General features: G+C 33.9%; 1 protein-coding gene across 10 annotated transcripts in view; it reads right to left on the bottom strand.

Moving 5' to 3' along the window:
- The window catches only part of LOC122005741 (cytochrome c-type biogenesis ccda-like chloroplastic protein 1), a 34,065-nt gene that overhangs the window by 5,178 nt on the left and 11,229 nt on the right, over positions 1-17,658 (bottom strand). For all 10 annotated transcript variants that reach the window (XM_042560914.1, XM_042560911.1, XM_042560917.1 and 7 more), the window contains exons 10-14: positions 17,028-17,100; positions 16,832-16,932; positions 5,066-5,158; positions 3,592-3,638; positions 3,195-3,320 (exon numbers count right to left, since the gene is read on the bottom strand). In XM_042560914.1, coding sequence (XP_042416848.1) covers positions 3,245-3,320; positions 3,592-3,638; positions 5,066-5,158; positions 16,832-16,932; positions 17,028-17,100 — 390 coding nt within the window. In that variant the 3' untranslated portion in view covers positions 3,195-3,244. The remainder of the gene's footprint in view (positions 1-3,194; positions 3,321-3,591; positions 3,639-5,065; positions 5,159-16,831; positions 16,933-17,027; positions 17,101-17,658) is intronic.

Genomic DNA, 17,658 nt, shown 5'->3' with positions numbered 1-17,658 from the left:
AGGAGGAAATAAGCTCTAAACAACATACAATCATAAATATCAAGCTAACTTCATATCATATCATAAGAAAAGTCATAAACATGTTAATCCAATTTTTAAGCTTCCCTAGGTCTATAATCCTTTCATGGCAGAAAGTTCATTAAGAAGAGCATTAAGCTCTAACAACATACAAGCATGAATATCAAGCTAACTTCATATCATATCATAAGGGGATTCATGAGCATGCTAGGTTTAATTTTAAGCTTCCTTGGACCCTAAACTTGATCATGGCCGAAAGTTCATAAAGAAGGAATTAGCTCTAAACAACATACAATCATAAATATCAAGCTAACTTCATATCATATCATAAGGGACTTCATGAGCATGCTAGTTTTAATTTTAAGCTTTCCTTGGACCCTAAAATTGATCATGGCCGAAACCCTAATTCCCTAAGGTGGCATGTATTTAGGTTCCAAAAATCATACAATTGTGAAAAACACTAAGTACTCTTCATAACATATTAATAAGCAAGTCATGATCATGGTAGACTAAATTTCTTAACCTCTCTTAGTCAATTTCTCTATCATGGTCGAACACTTCATGAGCATAGATTTAGGTTTAAAGCAACATACAAGCATAAAAACACCAACCTAATCTCTTATCATAGGGTACATATCATAAAGACATAGTAAACATAATTAGTTTAGGTCTTAAGCCTTCCTAATCTTTTATTCACACTTGGCCGAAAGTTCAAGAGCATGGATCTAAGTTTTAGGTAAGCATACAAGCATAAAAAACATTCACTAACTCCTATACTAGAGTACATATCATAAGAACATAGTGAGCATGCTTAGTTAGTCTTAAACTTTATCTAAAACATTTGTTCAAGTTTTTGGCCGAAATTTCCAAAAAGTGATCCTAGATTTTTTAAGCATTCTAACCTTATGGAAAACACGTAAACAACTTGCACCACAGGTGAGGGGATACTTACAACTTGTTGCTTGTTTTTCCTAAGGAAGATTGTACCCTTGTGAAGAGGAAGAAGAAACTTCTCTTCTTAGTTTTCTCCTTTCTTCTCTTGCTTGTAAGGAGTAGATCTTGAGAACTCCTTCTTGTGAATTTATTTTTCTTAGCAAGAAGAAACTTGGCTTGGACTTTCGGAAATGAGAGAGGAAGAGGTTTAGGTTTCGGTGGAGAAGGAGGAAGGAGAAGGAAGGAGGAGGAAGAAGAAGAATTAACCAACTTTCTTTCCCTCATTCCTATTTATTCCAATGAGGATGAAACATGTCCTCATTCATCCCCTTAACTCCTCCATCTCCTCACTCTCTTAATTCTCACGAAAATAGAGAAAAAGAAGGAAGAAAGACAACTTGTCTTTTGATTGCTTCTTTTCTTAACCAAGAGGAAGAGGAGGAAAGCTACTTGATCTTCTCTTGTTCCCTTCCTTAATCTTACTCTCACTTTTAACTATGATTCTCCTTCTTTACAAATCATAAATCATTCATGGCTCTATTGGTTATCATGTACCAATTTAGCATTATCTATTGTGGGAGGTTTAAGGTTCAAACCTTAACCTCTCTTTCTTTTTATTTCATTTTGATTTCTATTTCCATTTCTCTTTTTCTTTTATTCTAAAAGAAAAATACCCATAGGTATAGCTTATCATTTCGTGAGTGTTACACATACAAACATAAGAATATCAAGCTAACTTCATATCATATCATAAAGAAAACCATGAGCATGTTAGATTTGATTTTTAAGCTTTCTTAGACCCTTAATCTCATCATGGCCGAAACCCTAAAGTGGGATGCATCTAGGTTCCAAGCAATATGCAAGCATGAAAACACTAAGAAATCTTCATACCATATCATAAGGAAAGTCATGAGCATGATAGATTAAATTTTACACTCTCCTAGGCCTTCATTTCTATCATGGCCGAAACCCTAAAACCCTAAAGTGGCATGGATTTAGGTTCCAAGCAACATACAAGTATGAAAACACTAAGAAATCTTCATACCATATCATAAAGAAAGTCATGAGCATGATAGATTAAATTTTAAACTCTCCTAGGCCTTCATTTCTATCATGGCCAAAACCTACTAGGCATAGATCTAGGTTACAAGCAACATAAAGAAAAAAAGAACATTAGAATTCTAAACAGAACTCATATCCTAAGTTACATATCATAAGGGACATCATGAACATGTTTAGTTAGGTCTTAAGCTTTCCTAGGTCTTCTATTCATGCCTTGGACGAAAATTTAAAAACATGAATCTAAGTTCTAAACAACGTACAAGCATAAGAACACTAAACTAATCTCCTATCATAGGGTACATATCATAAGAAACATAGTGAGCATGTTTAGTTTAGGTCTTAAGCTTCCTTAAGTTTTTTTTTTATACTTTGGTGGCCGAAAGTTTCAAGAAGCAACCCTAGATTTTTAAGCAATCTAAACTCATGGAAAAACACATGAACTATTTGTACCACAAGTGAGGGGATACTTACATCCTCTTGCTTGATTTTTTTTAAAAGAAAGTACCCTTGTGAAGAGGAAGAAGGAAGCTTCTCCTTCTAGTTTTCCCTTTTGCTTCTCTTGCTTGTAAGGAGTAGATCTTGAGGACTCCTTCTTGTGAATTAGTTTTCTTAGGGAGAAAACCTTACCTTAGATTCGGAAATGGGAGAGGGGAGAGTTTTAGGTCTCGGTGGAGGAGGAAAAAGGTGAAAGAAGGAGGAGGAAGAAGTAGTCAACCTTTCTTTCCCTTCTCTTCTCTCATTCCTATTTATTCTCAATGAGGAAAAAGGAAAAATGTCCCAATTCATCCCTTTGATTCCTCTATTCCCTCACCCTCATTCATTCTCACGAAAAATAGAAAAGAAGAAAGAAGAAAAAAAGTAACTTGTCTTTGTCTTTTGCTTGCTTCTTCTCTTAACCAAGAGAAAGAGGAGGAAAGCTACTTGACATTTTCTTGCTTCCTTACTAAATCATATTCTTACTTTTAACTACAATTTACATTCCTTGCTAATCATATATCATTCATGACTCTATTGGTTATCATACACCAATTTAGATTTATCAATTGCGAGGGGTTCAAGGTTCAAGCCGTAACTTCTCTCTCTTTTTATTTCTTTTTGTTCTATTTCCCTTTTCCTTTTATTCTAAAAGAGAATACTCATATGTATAGCTAAAAATTCACGGGTGTTACAGTACACCATACCTCATAAAAAGTTCGTCCTCGAACTTAGAATAACTCTGTGTTTGAACTTATCACATGGCCATTGATGAAGCAGGAAACAATCTATCTAATAAGGTGTAAATACCCCCTCCAAGTAAAAGTGCTCCGCTGCAAAGGAAAAGATAAAGAAAAGAAAATTTTTATGATGAAGGAAAAAAACTTCAAATCTATGATTGAATAAGCACATTGGACAAATTAAAGAAACGAATTGATACTAAAAAAACCATGTTGACTATGAATTTTTCTAGGAAATCAAGTTAATGAAGGATCTTCCCGTATCTTTTGGCCAGCATCAAGATGACAGTACTACTCATTTAGCTTTAGCGCTAAGCAAGTCTACATTATAAGGTCTTGAATTATGTTAAGAAAATGTTCGTACCTCATTGGGTTTATCCAACTTGAATACCTCCGAAATGAAAGCAAATTCTGCAAAGCAACTGTTAATTATTATACTGGAAGATGGTCAGGCAAGAATCAATGACTTTAAGGAACATTTCATGCGTTAAAAATTAACTACTGATGAAAGTGCTAAAACTGTGGTTCCATAACAACCTTACGCAACTTAGATAACATGAATTGCGTATGATGATCTAAGACACGGATAGTCACCACAAAGCTGACATTTTTAGCTTGTACAATTTCGGATGATCAAACTTAGCTTAGTAATGTATAATGGTCTAATAAATACTGATATGGGATTTTTTTTTTTTTTAAATATCTCTCTATGGTAATGATCAATTCAACTCCAATTTCATTCAAAAGGTATTAAATTCTGAAAATTCCAGAAGTTCAAAAGTAAAAGATACAGATTTTGTTGGATTTCGGTTGGGGGGCGGGCAGATGGGCGGGCGAGAGTAGAACCTTATCCTATAAATGCAATTCTATAATACAATTATTATTGATAGTAAGGTCACAAACACAATTTCTATAGGGGAATAAAATATACACAAGAAAAACAATTACAATTGCTAACAATGGATGTTTACGTGCCCAAGACGACTCCACGACATATGATGTGTAAATGGATCACTCCTGCAAATCTACTATCTTTCTTCTTCACGGTCAATTATTGTATTTGAAGAAACCTCTTCTTATAAGCACAAGGATTATAATGGATACAAAAAGATGCTAACGATGACATACAAAGCTTCTAATAAAGTTTAACTAGCTCTATTTTATTGTAATTTGATCTATCGTTGGGTAGCTGGTGTGTACTATCTAAGTCAATTGCTTTGTCCAATTCGACCATTGTCGCATAGCAATGACACTTTTCTACTTTCCATCTCAACAAGAACCTTACACAGTCGACTTTCCCTCTCTCTTTCCTTCTCTATCTTCTCTCAATCTCTCTCTTTCAAGCGAACATGAACCAACCTTCGATTGTTTTGTGAAGTTAACTAATGCTTAATCAACAGTCTATGTGAAATCGATATTTTTATTATCGACGACGTAGTCGTGCACTTACAATAGCATAACAACGAACCTCGAGCCATCAAGCTACCAATATAGTTAACCTAAACAATCACATGATTTCAATGAAAACTAAAATATTCATAAAGAAAAATTAATAAGGGAAAAAATTCTTGAGTTTGATAAAATATTACTTTTACGGACTTCTTTTTTAAAAGGACTAAGAAATCAAGCCTCAAATTTTTATTCAGACTTCTCACAAGTTGGCTAGAAAAGTTTTATCCCCCTCAATTATGATGTCAACTTTTGCTCATTGATTCATAACATCATAATCACATGATCTTATATCATAAATTGGTCCAAGGGTGCATAAACAAATATATATCACCGGATCATGAGACAAATTGAAAAGAAAGAAATGGAATTCAATGTAAGTTGCGAACCTGTAATGCACCGGCAAAAGAAGCTGCAATAAGGAGAGGAGCCACATAACCCGTTGTGTATGTTAATAGTAAGCCTCCACCTAACAAAGGATCCTGTAAAACACATTTTGGATAAGCAACGGATAAACTATACAGAAAGATAGTAAACTTCTATTAAGAGAAAATAAACAGAACAAAAAATAAAGACAACACCTAGACCTTATCATTAAATGGAAAAAAAATATTGGACAATAATTCTTCATTCAATATATGTTTTAGAGCTTGCTTACTTGAATGAAAAATTGAAAGGATATATTATAAATGATGATTTTAAAAAATAAAATTATCCTTGCTATTGATTACATGGAAAAACATTAAAACAACGATGTGAAGAGATCTTTTTAATTCACCATTTTGGTCACATCCAAATTGGGTCAAATTTTGCCTTCAAAATATGTTCGGCTGTAACTCCTTATAAGATAGCATCTGCTTGATTTCTTATGAAAGAATACTCACTTGTGACTACTAAACATAAACTGCCAGACACAAGATCAAATTCCAACTTTGAACTCGTGAGTAGTATCAATTCTAATTGGTCAGGCTAATCGGGTTAACGCAGGTCGGTGATCCAAAAGAGCGAAACTAATAAAATGGGTCAAATGGGTTGCGCAGGTTGATCAAGCTAGATGGCTAATCAATCTATGTGACATGATTAAGCGTGGGCAATCTAGTTGATAGTGTCAATCAGGACAAGCAAGCACCCGTGACATAGCAAGGCAGGCAAGTTGAGTGTGAAAGGGGTAGTTTGGTCACTCCAAACAAGCTATGCATGTTTTGGATGAGTCAAGTGGTCCAAATAGTTCAAACAAGCCCATCAAGTTTAGTGATCTAGACATGCAGGATAAGTTGAGGAGGAAGAACATACAAGTTATTTATTCCTTTAATGTTTCATCCTTTTTTTTCATTTGCTGGAGTAAAAGTGGGCAATCTAATAATTTACTTAGATTACTACATCACTTTAAGGGAAATACATATAAGGCAATATGCTAAATAGAAATATATATTACATCATTGTAAATTGGAAGAATATTGAAGGCAAATTAGAATACAATTGGAGATGGTTTGAAGTGAAGTTGGTTCATCCTTCAATTCTCACGGACGAACCGAAAGGAAGGGGAGTCACTCATGCCATTTGCTTCTTCGCCAACGCACACCCGATGCAACCTCCTTTCCCCTTCTTCCACTCCTCAACCTCACAGCCGATGGCTCTCCCCTTCCTCATTGTCGTCGGTCGGCCGGCCAGCTCCCTCACCCACATCTTCTTCTCTTCTATCTGACGCCCATTCATCTTCTCTCTAAATCTCGACGCCAACTACTTATGGACAAGAGGGAAGCCTGATGTTGCCTCCTGCACGCCCTTTATCATCTGCGACCACCAAGGGTCGGCGACTCCATCCTTCACTGCCGCTAGCCATCTCTTTCCTCTCATCTCTCCTCTTTGGGTTAGAAGAGGAGAGCCTCTTCTTCTTCCTCACCGACCTTACCTCCAGCCACCTCCTCCTCATTGTGTGTGGTTTGCACTCACAATGGACGATACTCGAACTTGCTTTGCTCCATCTTGAAACCACATTTAGCATAAGTTATTTGATTATGATGAAGGTTATCTTGTTTATTTCCTCCTAGTTTTTTGTGATACATGATTTGATGATAAACATTTTATTCATCCTTGGTTGTTTCCATATCTTTTCCCCCTTTACTTAAATGATTTGTCTTGCTATTCTTTTAATATTGGGACATTTGATTGTTATCTTGTTGAGTTTATTACCCCAAATGGTCAAATTTTAAGTGTGGGAGAAGATATATAATTTTGGAAGAGAGGCTAGATTCGAAATGTAGTATGAGTAAGTCGTGCACCATGGTCGAACCATACTTTAACTTTTTGAGCCCTACTTTATTTTTAAGAGAGACGTTTTACCTTTTCGAAAGACTTGTATTGATAGCACGTCATGTTAAAAAAAATAAAAACAAAAAGGAAAAAAATTAAATAACAATCAAGTCTTATCTCACTAAGTCGTGTCGGCTATATAGATCATTTTATGCAACTCTATCTCCAACTATATTATCATCTATACTTAAATAAATTTTATCTTGTTTTATTATTGCTAACCAAGTCTTTTTTTGTCTTCCTCTTTCTCGTTTGATATGTGTGTTTGTTATAGTTTTACATCGCCTAACTGGAACATTTATTGATCGTATAAGTGCATGCTCGTACCTATCTTAAACATGTCTTTCCCAGTTTTCTCTCAATAGATGCAACTCCGACTTTTTCTCTAATACTCTTATTTCTTATTCTGTCCATTCTCGTATGTCCACACATCCACCATAACATCCTCACCTCTGCAACTCTCATCTTCTACTCATGTGCTAGAGTTATAGACCAACATTCAGCTTCATATAATATCGCAGGTCTAACTATGATTTTGTAGAATTTTTTTTTAAATTTTAGAGATACTTTACAGTCATATAAAATACCCGACGCTCTCGTCCATTTCAACCATCCTGCTTGTATTTTATGTAAGGCATCTCTCTCAATCTCTTTATCACTTTACAAAAATGATCCTAAATATTTAAAACTCTCAAGTTCCAGTAACTCGTCATCTTCTATCTTAACAATTATCTCATTATATCTAATATTGCTAAACTTAAATTCCATATATTCTGTCTTTATTCTACTTAGTCTAAAACTCTTCCCTTCTAGTGTTTCCCACCAAGATTCTAGTTTAGCATTTACTCATTCACATGTTTTATCTACCAAAATAATATCATCTGCAAACAACATACACAACGATACTGTATCTTGAATATGTGCAATGAGTTAGTCTATAATTAGAGTAAAAAGATAGAGATTTATAGCTGATCCTTGATGTAACTTTATCCTTATTATAAATGCTTCAGTTACTCTGTCTAAAGTCTTTACTCTAATCGTTACATCCTCATATATATCATTACTAAGTTCAATATATATTACGCTAACCCCTCTCTTTTTTAGAATTCTCTATATAATTTCTCTTAGGACTCTATCATAAATTTTTTCTAAGTCAATAAATACCATGTATAGATCTTATTTTTTTACTCCCGATATTTTTCAATTAATTGTCTAAGATGTATAACTCTTATCGTCGACCTTCTAGAGATGTATCCAAATTAATTTTCGGTCACCATGGTCTCCTTCCTTAATCTTTTTTCTATTACTTTTTCCTAAAGATTCAAGGTATGACTCATTAGTTTAATACCCCTAAAGTTGCACAATTTTATATGTCTCCCTTGTTCATATATAAGAGAACTAAAGTACTTATCCTCCATTGATCAGGTATTTTTTTCATTTTCAATATCATGTTAAATAATTTTATAAGTCATTCAATACCTTGTTTCCCTAGACACTTCCATACCTCTATCAGAATATCATCTTGTCCAACAATTTTTTTATTATGCATCTCATTTAAAGCTTATTCTACTTCTGAAATTTAAATTCTACAATAAAAATTTAAATTTCGATGCTCATTTGATCTACTTAAATTACCTAAGTTAAGTTGGTCACCTAAACTTTCATTAAAAAGTTGATGAAAATATCTCTTCCACTACTCTTTTATTTCTCCATTGTTTACTAGTACTCTATTATATTAATCTTTAATATATTTTATTTGGATAAGATTTCTTATCTTCCTTTCTCTCATTTTAGTTATTCTATAAATGTCTCTTGCTCCTTTTGTATCCAATTTTTGATATAATCATTCAAAAGTTTTATTTTTTGCTTCATTCACTACTCTCTTAGCTTCTTTCTTGGCTATTGTGTATTTTTTTTATTTTCCTCATTCTTATAAATATATAATTCCTTATAAGTCATTCATTTTTGCTTCACTTTCTCTTGTACTTTTTCATTCCACCACTAAGATTTCTTACTTAGTGGTGCATATCCCTTTGACTCATCGAGTACATTCTTAGTTACTATTTCCAACTTTGATATCATCTTATCTCATGTCGTATTAGAATCACCGTATATTTCACCTAATGTTTATACTCCTATCTTTTCCTCAAATATATTTTACTTCACATCCTTTAACTTCCACCACTTAATTCTAGAAGTCGTATATATTTTTTTTCTATTGATATTATACTTAAGGCGGATATCTAATATTACTAACCTATGTTGGGTAGTTAAGTTTTTTCCAAGGATGACCTTGCAATCTTTACAAATTTTTCTATCCTTCTTCCTAACCATAAGAAAGTCAATTTACGATTTATTATTTCCACTTTTGAACATGACTAAGTGCTCTTCTCTTTTATGAAAAAAATGTATTAACTAATATAAGATTATATGCTATCGTAAAATTTAATATAATTTTCCCTTCCTCATTTCTCATCTAAATACATAACCCCATGTACTCTCTCATATTCCTTATTTTTTACTATGATATGCTCATTTAGATCACCTCCTATTAAAATCGTTTCATTTGACAGAATATTTTATAATATTTTATTTAAATCGTCGTAAAATCTTGATTTTGTAACTTCATCTAATCTTACTTGCGGTGCATATACGCTAATTATGTTTATAATTTCTTTCGTCACTATTATCTTAAGGGCTATAATTATATCCCCTTTTTCTAACTACTCATACAACTTCATCCTTTAACGAACTATCTACAACAATACCCACTCTATTTCTTACTTTACTATTTTTAGTGTACCATAACTTAAAACCCGAGTTCTCTATCAGTTTTACCTTCTCTCCTATTCATTTTATCACTTGTACACAAAATACTAATTTTTCTCATAATCATCATATCTACTACCTCTATTGATTTACCAGTAAGGGTTCTCATGTTCCAAATCTTAGATTATTAGTTTTCCTATCATATTTATTCTTATCCAGCATATGGTGTGAGAACCTTTGCCTATTTAACACTACACCTAAGTTCTCATGGAGATGTAGCGGTACTTACCAATACCTTACAGTCGGACCCTACAATGCAAACTCTTGCATATTTAGCACTACACCCGAGTTCTGGAGATGTAACGGTCCTTGCCGAAACGTTACAGTCGGACCCTGCAATACGTTCTTTCCGAGGAACAACTTAACATTAGCACAATAGTTTAATAGATAAAAAAATTAAACTTTTTTTTAAAGAAAACAAATAAAAAAGAATAAAAATATTTCGGTGCCATAAATATAAAAAAAAAAAAGAGAAATTTGGCATGTCGTGCAAATTTCTTTAATTTGAGTGTGAGAAATTGTTGAAAATTTTTACTGTGACATTTATTGGATGATTATTGCAAAATTATATTGTTATGTGGATTAGGATGTATGATAAGTAAGTTGGTTGTTGCTATTGTTGGAAGTGTAGATAGAGTGGTTATGCACATTGTTTGGTTAAACTCAATATGATAACACTCTTATTGTCTCATATCTTCGTTTGTTGTCTTTCTTAATCTAAAAAGTCCATGAGCATGCTTCTTGTGTTTATTGTGGTGGAGAGTAGGAAATAAGCAAACATATGGTAGTACGGCATCATGAGTGGCTCAAAGTTAACTCTACCTTTGCATTGTTTGCATGAATAAGAGCAACAACTATTATCTTGTAAGATTTATCATTCTTAATCTATTCAAGATAATTACTATGTTTGTTAACTAATGCATTGGGCTAAGAGGATTATTAAATTTCTAAATTTGACGAAGTATGTTAGATTACTGAGTCGTTAGCGAATAGGGCAAAGAGGGTCATCAATCTCCTGAGTCGTTAGCGAGTGGGGCTAAGAGGGCTATTAAGTATTTAAATCTACCGGAATGCCAAGTCTGTTATATTACTAAGCTGTTAGCGAGTGGAGCTAAGAGGGCTATTAAGTTTCAAAGTCTACCAAGAATACTGAGACTCTAAGTCTATTGAATGCTAAGCCGTTAGCGTGCAGGGCTAAGAGGGATATTAAGTTTCATAATTTGCCAAGTATATTGAGACTGAGTCTATTGAGACACTGAGATTGCCTGAATGTTGAGCCATTAGTGTGCAGGGCTAAAAGGGCTATTGAGTTTTAGAAAGACACTGAGATTGCCCAAATGCTAAGCTATTAACTCGTGAGCTAAGAGGGTTATTAAGTTTCTGAATCTACAAAAATACTAAGTTTGTCAAATTACTAAGTCGTTAGCGAGTGGGCTAAGAGGGTTATTGCTTCTAAGTTGAGAGGTGTCTTCTGATACCTCTTGCTGCTAACGAAATGATATAGGAAAGCGGCTTTGAAGCTATTGAAGGAGTTGATAGAGGAGGCGGGGAGGCGACTGAATCATAGTTGGGTCAAGCCTGACAAAGTGGTCAGGAAGACCCAATACTTAACTCCATCAGCGTACTAATGCAAAGAGGCATTCCTAAAACGACAAAGGTGATCTTCGGGATCGGGTCTGATGACCCAATGTATTCACTAGTTTTGGTTGTCGGAAGTGGCGAGCGAGTTCTTAATCAAGAACTTTTATAGAGAAAGGTGTTCCTTGAACAATCCCTTCATTGGAAACGGGAGCCTTTCCTTTGTAGTCATTAGGCAAGGTTTCTTCTACATGTGATTCAAGCAAATCTTCGCCGAGGCGCTCAACACCCTAGTTGAGTGACACCGCAGCCAACTGAACTCGGGCATCCTACCCACATAAGCAGGCACATCGGCTAAGGGAGGGAGACATCCTGCTATTAGCAGCTATAGTAATGGGTGTTCTTGTAGGAATTCCTGCAATGCCTTAGAGACCATCTCATTGATGATCTCGTGTGATGGCTGTGACTCCATCATGGCTTCTCTCTCCCACTAAGTCATAGTTGTCGGCAGTCCTAGTGTTAACCATCACAGCGTCTTGGCTCAGATTTCCAACAAATGGTGTCAATTTGTTTGGGTCAAATACCGTGAATGGTCAAGCCATAAATCAACGAACGATCACTCATGCACTCCGAGAAGGTGGCTAGCTAGGACAACGAAGAGGACCTAAAATGCACTCCACAAGAAAGTTACACTGACAGGGGGACGGATCCTGGGGCAACTCAGATGCTCAAGTTAGGGTTTGTTTGTCAGGAAAAATGCAAAATGGAGAAGATAGAGAAGGAGAGAACCTAGTCTATGGTTTTGAAATTGGGAATCCCTAAATTATTTCCTTCGTGAGTGTTTATATATTTGTCCGGAGAGCATCTCCACGTAGGACAAAAAATCGTCATAATAGGAGCAAGTGAGGCGACCAAATCCGACAGTCGTTGGTGGTCTTTCTATTTGTCCAACGCCACGTGAAGTGGCCTTGAGAATAGACAAAGTCAGGATCGAAAGTTGAGACTGAGAAATGGAGCTGAGACATGAGGCTGAGAGAGGATGTTGGCGACTAAGGCCGAGATAGAGATGGTGTTAAAACCTAAAGCTAAACCAGAGATGATGCTGAGACCTTAGGCTAAGAGAGGATGTTGACGATTGGGAACGATTGGGGCTAAGACAGAGATGGTGCTAAGACTTGAAGCTAAGTTAGAGATGTTGATAAGACCTTAGGTTAAGAGAGGATAAAAAAAAAACACCCCGGTGCACGAAACTCCCGCTATGCGGGGTCCCGGGGAAGGATCCATTTGATCATGCTCCTCATTTCTTACTCTTATATATCAAAACTTATGGCTTATGTTTTTATTAATTCTACTTGAGGTGCATATATACTAATTACATTAATAGTTTCTTTTGCACCACCATCTTGAGAGTTAGAATCTTATCTTCCTTTATAATTACTCTACTGCCTCATCTCTTAACAAACTATTAAGAACAATACTTACTCCATTTCTCATTTTATTTTTTCTTTTCCCGTGTACCAAAACTTAAAACGTGAATTTTCCATCATCTTTATCTTCTTCCTATCTATTTTACCTCATGTACACAAAAAAAATATTAATTATTGTCTTCATCAACATATCTATTACTTCCATTGATTTACTAGTAAGCGCTCCTACGTTCAATATTTTAAATATAAAATAATCAATATTTTAAATATAAAATAATCAATATTTTAAATATAAAATAATCAGTATTTTATAATGTCTATTATTATCCAATCTAGGATATGAGAATTCTTATATATTTAATATTATGTCTAAGTTTCTATGAAAATGTAGTAATCATTGCCAAGATGTTGCAGCGGAATTGCAATCATGGTTTAAAATCTTGACCCTGCTGAGGTTTAGTTCCAGACCGTAATGATACAATTTCGATACTGTATGTCATGCCGATATAGTTTCAGAATTTTTTTTAAATATAAAATATATTTACTAAAAATAAAAATTTAATATATATATATATATATATATATATATATATATTAATGGGATTTTTTTTTGTTTTTAATAAAGTCTATTTTAATAATCCACTAAGTTGATTAAAATTATTAACACAAGTTATTTAATTAAACCTAAATTAAAACTTTAGGCCCCTAACCTCATCTGTTCTTCACCGTCGATGACCATGGGCCTGCACAGTGTGCCTAGAGCAGCTTTGCACGCATGGGGCTACACCGGAGGCGTGTCAGTGTCGGTGCCCGTCCACGGGCGGAACAAAATGTTTCGCCCGTATCGGGCGAAATGACGCAAAATTTTAAATTATGTCTGCAATGCATTATTTTCGAAAAACAACCTAGCATTAGTGTAATATTTTGATAGATTTAACCCCTCCTTACATGTGTTGTAATTGTTGGACGAAGTCCCCATCATTTACCTCCCTTCCAAAGGGTGGAAGGCTACCCTAGAGGAGCTACTAAGGTGACGATTTCACTATCAATATTTTGATGGTTTCATGTGTAATATTTGCTTATATTTTATGTTGGTCAACAACATAACACAAAAACTAAGGGTTAAGTAGTTCAATATTTCAAAGCATTGTAATCTAACTAAAAATGATAAACATTTATTCACCAGCTTAAGGAGCTTAATGGGGAGAATGAGATTCCCGACGGGTGCATACCCTCGAAGAAAAACAATTCCTCTCACCCACAAGTCACTTGGCGATCGGCTATAAGCTAATCTCATGATTTACCTCTCTCCACATAACCTAGGACATGTTGTGAGGAGCGTCTGGGTGAGCATGATCAACTTTTGCAACAATTAAGGGGGAGTATGAGAAACCATAATTTTGTAACCATATATAGGCTAAAAATATTCCATAAATTATGAGATATGATAGAATAACTAGTTTTTTATAAAATTTTGTTTAATTTTTTTAGATAAGTTTATTTTAATAAGTTAGAGGCTTTAGGGGTTTTATTATAAAAGTATGTTATTTTATGAAGAATAAGTCATACTTTTATTTTATGAAGAATAAGTCATGTTATCATGTATTAGATAAATTTCCAATTGATACAATTTCCAATTTTAAACAAGAACAAACCAAAGGAAACAAATACATAAAGAATTTGGTCAAATCAAAGAGAGAAGCAAGCACAAAAAGTTTCCCATTCATGAAGAATGACAATAAAAAGGATGCCAAGGAAGGCAAGGATAACTTGACAAACAATGGAAATCGAAGAGTATGGACGATAAGAAAAAGTGATGTCAGCTTTTGAGAGGATTCAACAAGCATCAATGATAGCTCCAATTATCATGTAAAATAAGATGATTGAGGAATTATTTTTCATTCAATATGTTTGTGATCCACTATATTTTATAGAGATTGTGACATAACATAAAAATAGATATGTTTGTGATAACAAGCTAAATGGAAATATATCATTGAAAATTGAAAAATATTGAAGATGAATTGTAAAATGATCAGATATCAATTGGAGTAAAATCCATGCAAAACATTAGATGTTTATTAAATAATCACTTTTCCTTTAACAACAAATGTTTCAATAAAGAAAAAGAAGAAACAATGATGCTTGGAATTTGCAATGACTAAGTAGTGGAATATGTATGGTTTGACTTAGTGATTCTTAGTTGGTATTGGAATAAATAAACTTGATCCAATTGCACAACATAATGAATGCAATATAACCTCAAATATAGTGCAATTCTTTTCATGTCTCTGCATTAGCTGAATAAAGTTGGCATGTTTCTTACATATGCCCTACACAATAATATGCAGTAACAGTAAGTCTAATTCTAGTAGTTGAAATGGGAAAATTAATTAGAAAAATTGATAGTGTAACAAATAATATTGTAATTGTTTTTGAATTGGAACAAGGGGAAGAAAGCCTATCCAGATAGAATTTGCATGTGCCTTCATTTTATATACCCAATATATTATCTAAGAACACAAGCATGTAAGACAATAGCAAGATCTGGCCATCCTAGTTTTCAACAAACATATTCTTCATATCATGCCTTCATTTTATATACCCAATATATTATCTATATAAATGTGGAAGTTTGAAGAGGTTCTCCCTGGTCATGTAAAGTCTATGGAATGTCACATTAATTTTATCCCACGTGGAGAGTTGTGGACTAACGAATTGGGTAATTACCTTAATGAATGAACTAGTATCAAGTATTGAGATCTGATGATTAGGAATAGCAAATTTAATAGGTCAGTCTTATAGCAGATTATTGGTAGCAGATTAATCCTAGAGATAGAGCCCTAATAGAATCTTGTATGCTGTAGGAAATGAATGTATATCTTTATGTAGCAATGATGCAGATATAATGATAGAACCAAGAGAAATCATTGTTGTTATCTTGCAATTCAACGAATATGCTTTTACAATTGCATCCACTATTTTCACACCTTTGAATCAATGGAAGGGAAAATTCCTGGAAGATTCCTTGAGTGAGAGAATAATTGTGTCCCACTTTATAAAATAATGCAATTACATCAAATCAAGCAGATAGAACAGGTACATTAATAGGATTCTGGGTACTTCAAGGGGAATATGTTTTTAAACAAAGGAACGACTCTTTTAACAAATAGATACAATCCTTGTATTTTGGACAGAATGAGGAAAAAACACTGAGATGAATAAAAAATACGAACCAATATGAAGAAAAACACCTTTGAGCTACTTATGTCATGTCAATTCAAGCTTCTCCAGATGTCAACATGATAATGATAAGTTCACAAAAAGTGTACTTCCTCCCAGAACAAGGCTCTTGCCAATGCAGGGTCTCGGGAGGGTCATTGAGTTGCAAAAAAGATTATTCTGTAATGCCTACCCTGGTCACCCAGGTCCATAGAATAACTATATTGCACCAAGGCTTGAAAGTGGTAACTACATAGTTTATGAAAATCATAACTTCTAACACTTGGACCTTTACTAAACTAATAGGCAAGCAGATAGTCTTCATTGATTAAACTTGACAGCCATATTGTGAGATCCAAGAATTCCTAGGAATTATGCCCTCTAAAGACCACAATGAATAAAGAATGTTCAAAATTTGCTGCAAATCTATTTCTCTAAGATTTTTATTGTCAAAAATCTTACTGCAACTAAATCAACCAGTATCCCATGCTTCAAAGATCAAGTTATTCAACCCAAATTGAATATTTGAACTGCAATAAAACAACAGTAGGATAGGAAAAAACAACCAGCAGCAACCTTCATAAGATTAAATTGAACAATCCAATATAAAGGTTTGAAGAATTTTTTACAAATGTGACGATAGTAATTTCCGGCCATGGGTGATAATAAATAGCAAGTTATTAAGAGGATTCCTCAGTCACCAACTATGTTCAAACTAGAAAGTTCTATGGAATCTAGAATTTGAAGCTATGGAATCGTGAAATAATTTGTTTCAAATTCTCATACCTTGGATGTCGCCACATAGCCTAGAAGAGTGGCAAGAACTGGAGTACTACATGGTGATGCAGCTAAGGCAAATGTAAGACCAGCTAGGTATGCTTGAACACCTAAGATTAAAACAATTACAAAAGTACCGATAATACTTAAAAAAGATCTTATTTCAATTAAAAATCGAACTGAATGCTTGGATGATATTATTTACCAACAGGGAAATTAGCAGCGATAGAACGAGGGTCAAAATCACTAAAGAATGAGGGGAGCTGCAATTCAACAATCTACAAGAAAAGATAATGGTGTAAATGGGCAATTGGAATCCTAAGCATAAGTAAAAAACAACATATCATGAGATTGACATGAATATGATTATAATAAAATTGATATGAATAGTATTTTAATCAAAATAGTTTTGATATTTTAGGATTTTTGAATAAACTCATATTTTATAATTTATATATTAGGAATTGACCTTTTAGGAAGCCTTAACCAAGGTTTAAAATTTCAGGTCATGTCCGAGTTTGAGTTTATAACTGGAACAATAAGGTTTCGATACCATATCGTAGCGTGCCGATATAATTTCCGTACTTTAATAAATAGTATTAAAAATATTTTTATTAATATTTGATTAGTCTAGATGTTTACTATTGAGCTAGATTTGATATTATCTTGTAAAATATTTGATATCTATGGAGTAAAAGTCGATTTGGGATTAATTGTAGTTCACCAAGTAAACATGGTATGACTAAAAGTAGGTTTAAACTAGATTTAGGGCAGAAAAAAGAAAAAAGAAGAAAGGGAAAATTTTTTTAAAAAAAGATAGTCACAGGGCCTCACAA

Source organism: Zingiber officinale, chromosome 7B (assembly GCF_018446385.1).
Source record: "Zingiber officinale cultivar Zhangliang chromosome 7B, Zo_v1.1, whole genome shotgun sequence".
Taxonomy (NCBI): Eukaryota; Viridiplantae; Streptophyta; class Magnoliopsida; order Zingiberales; family Zingiberaceae; genus Zingiber; species Zingiber officinale.
Note: the sequence above shows the minus strand (reverse complement) of the source record. Positions and strands in the feature narration are given on the sequence as shown.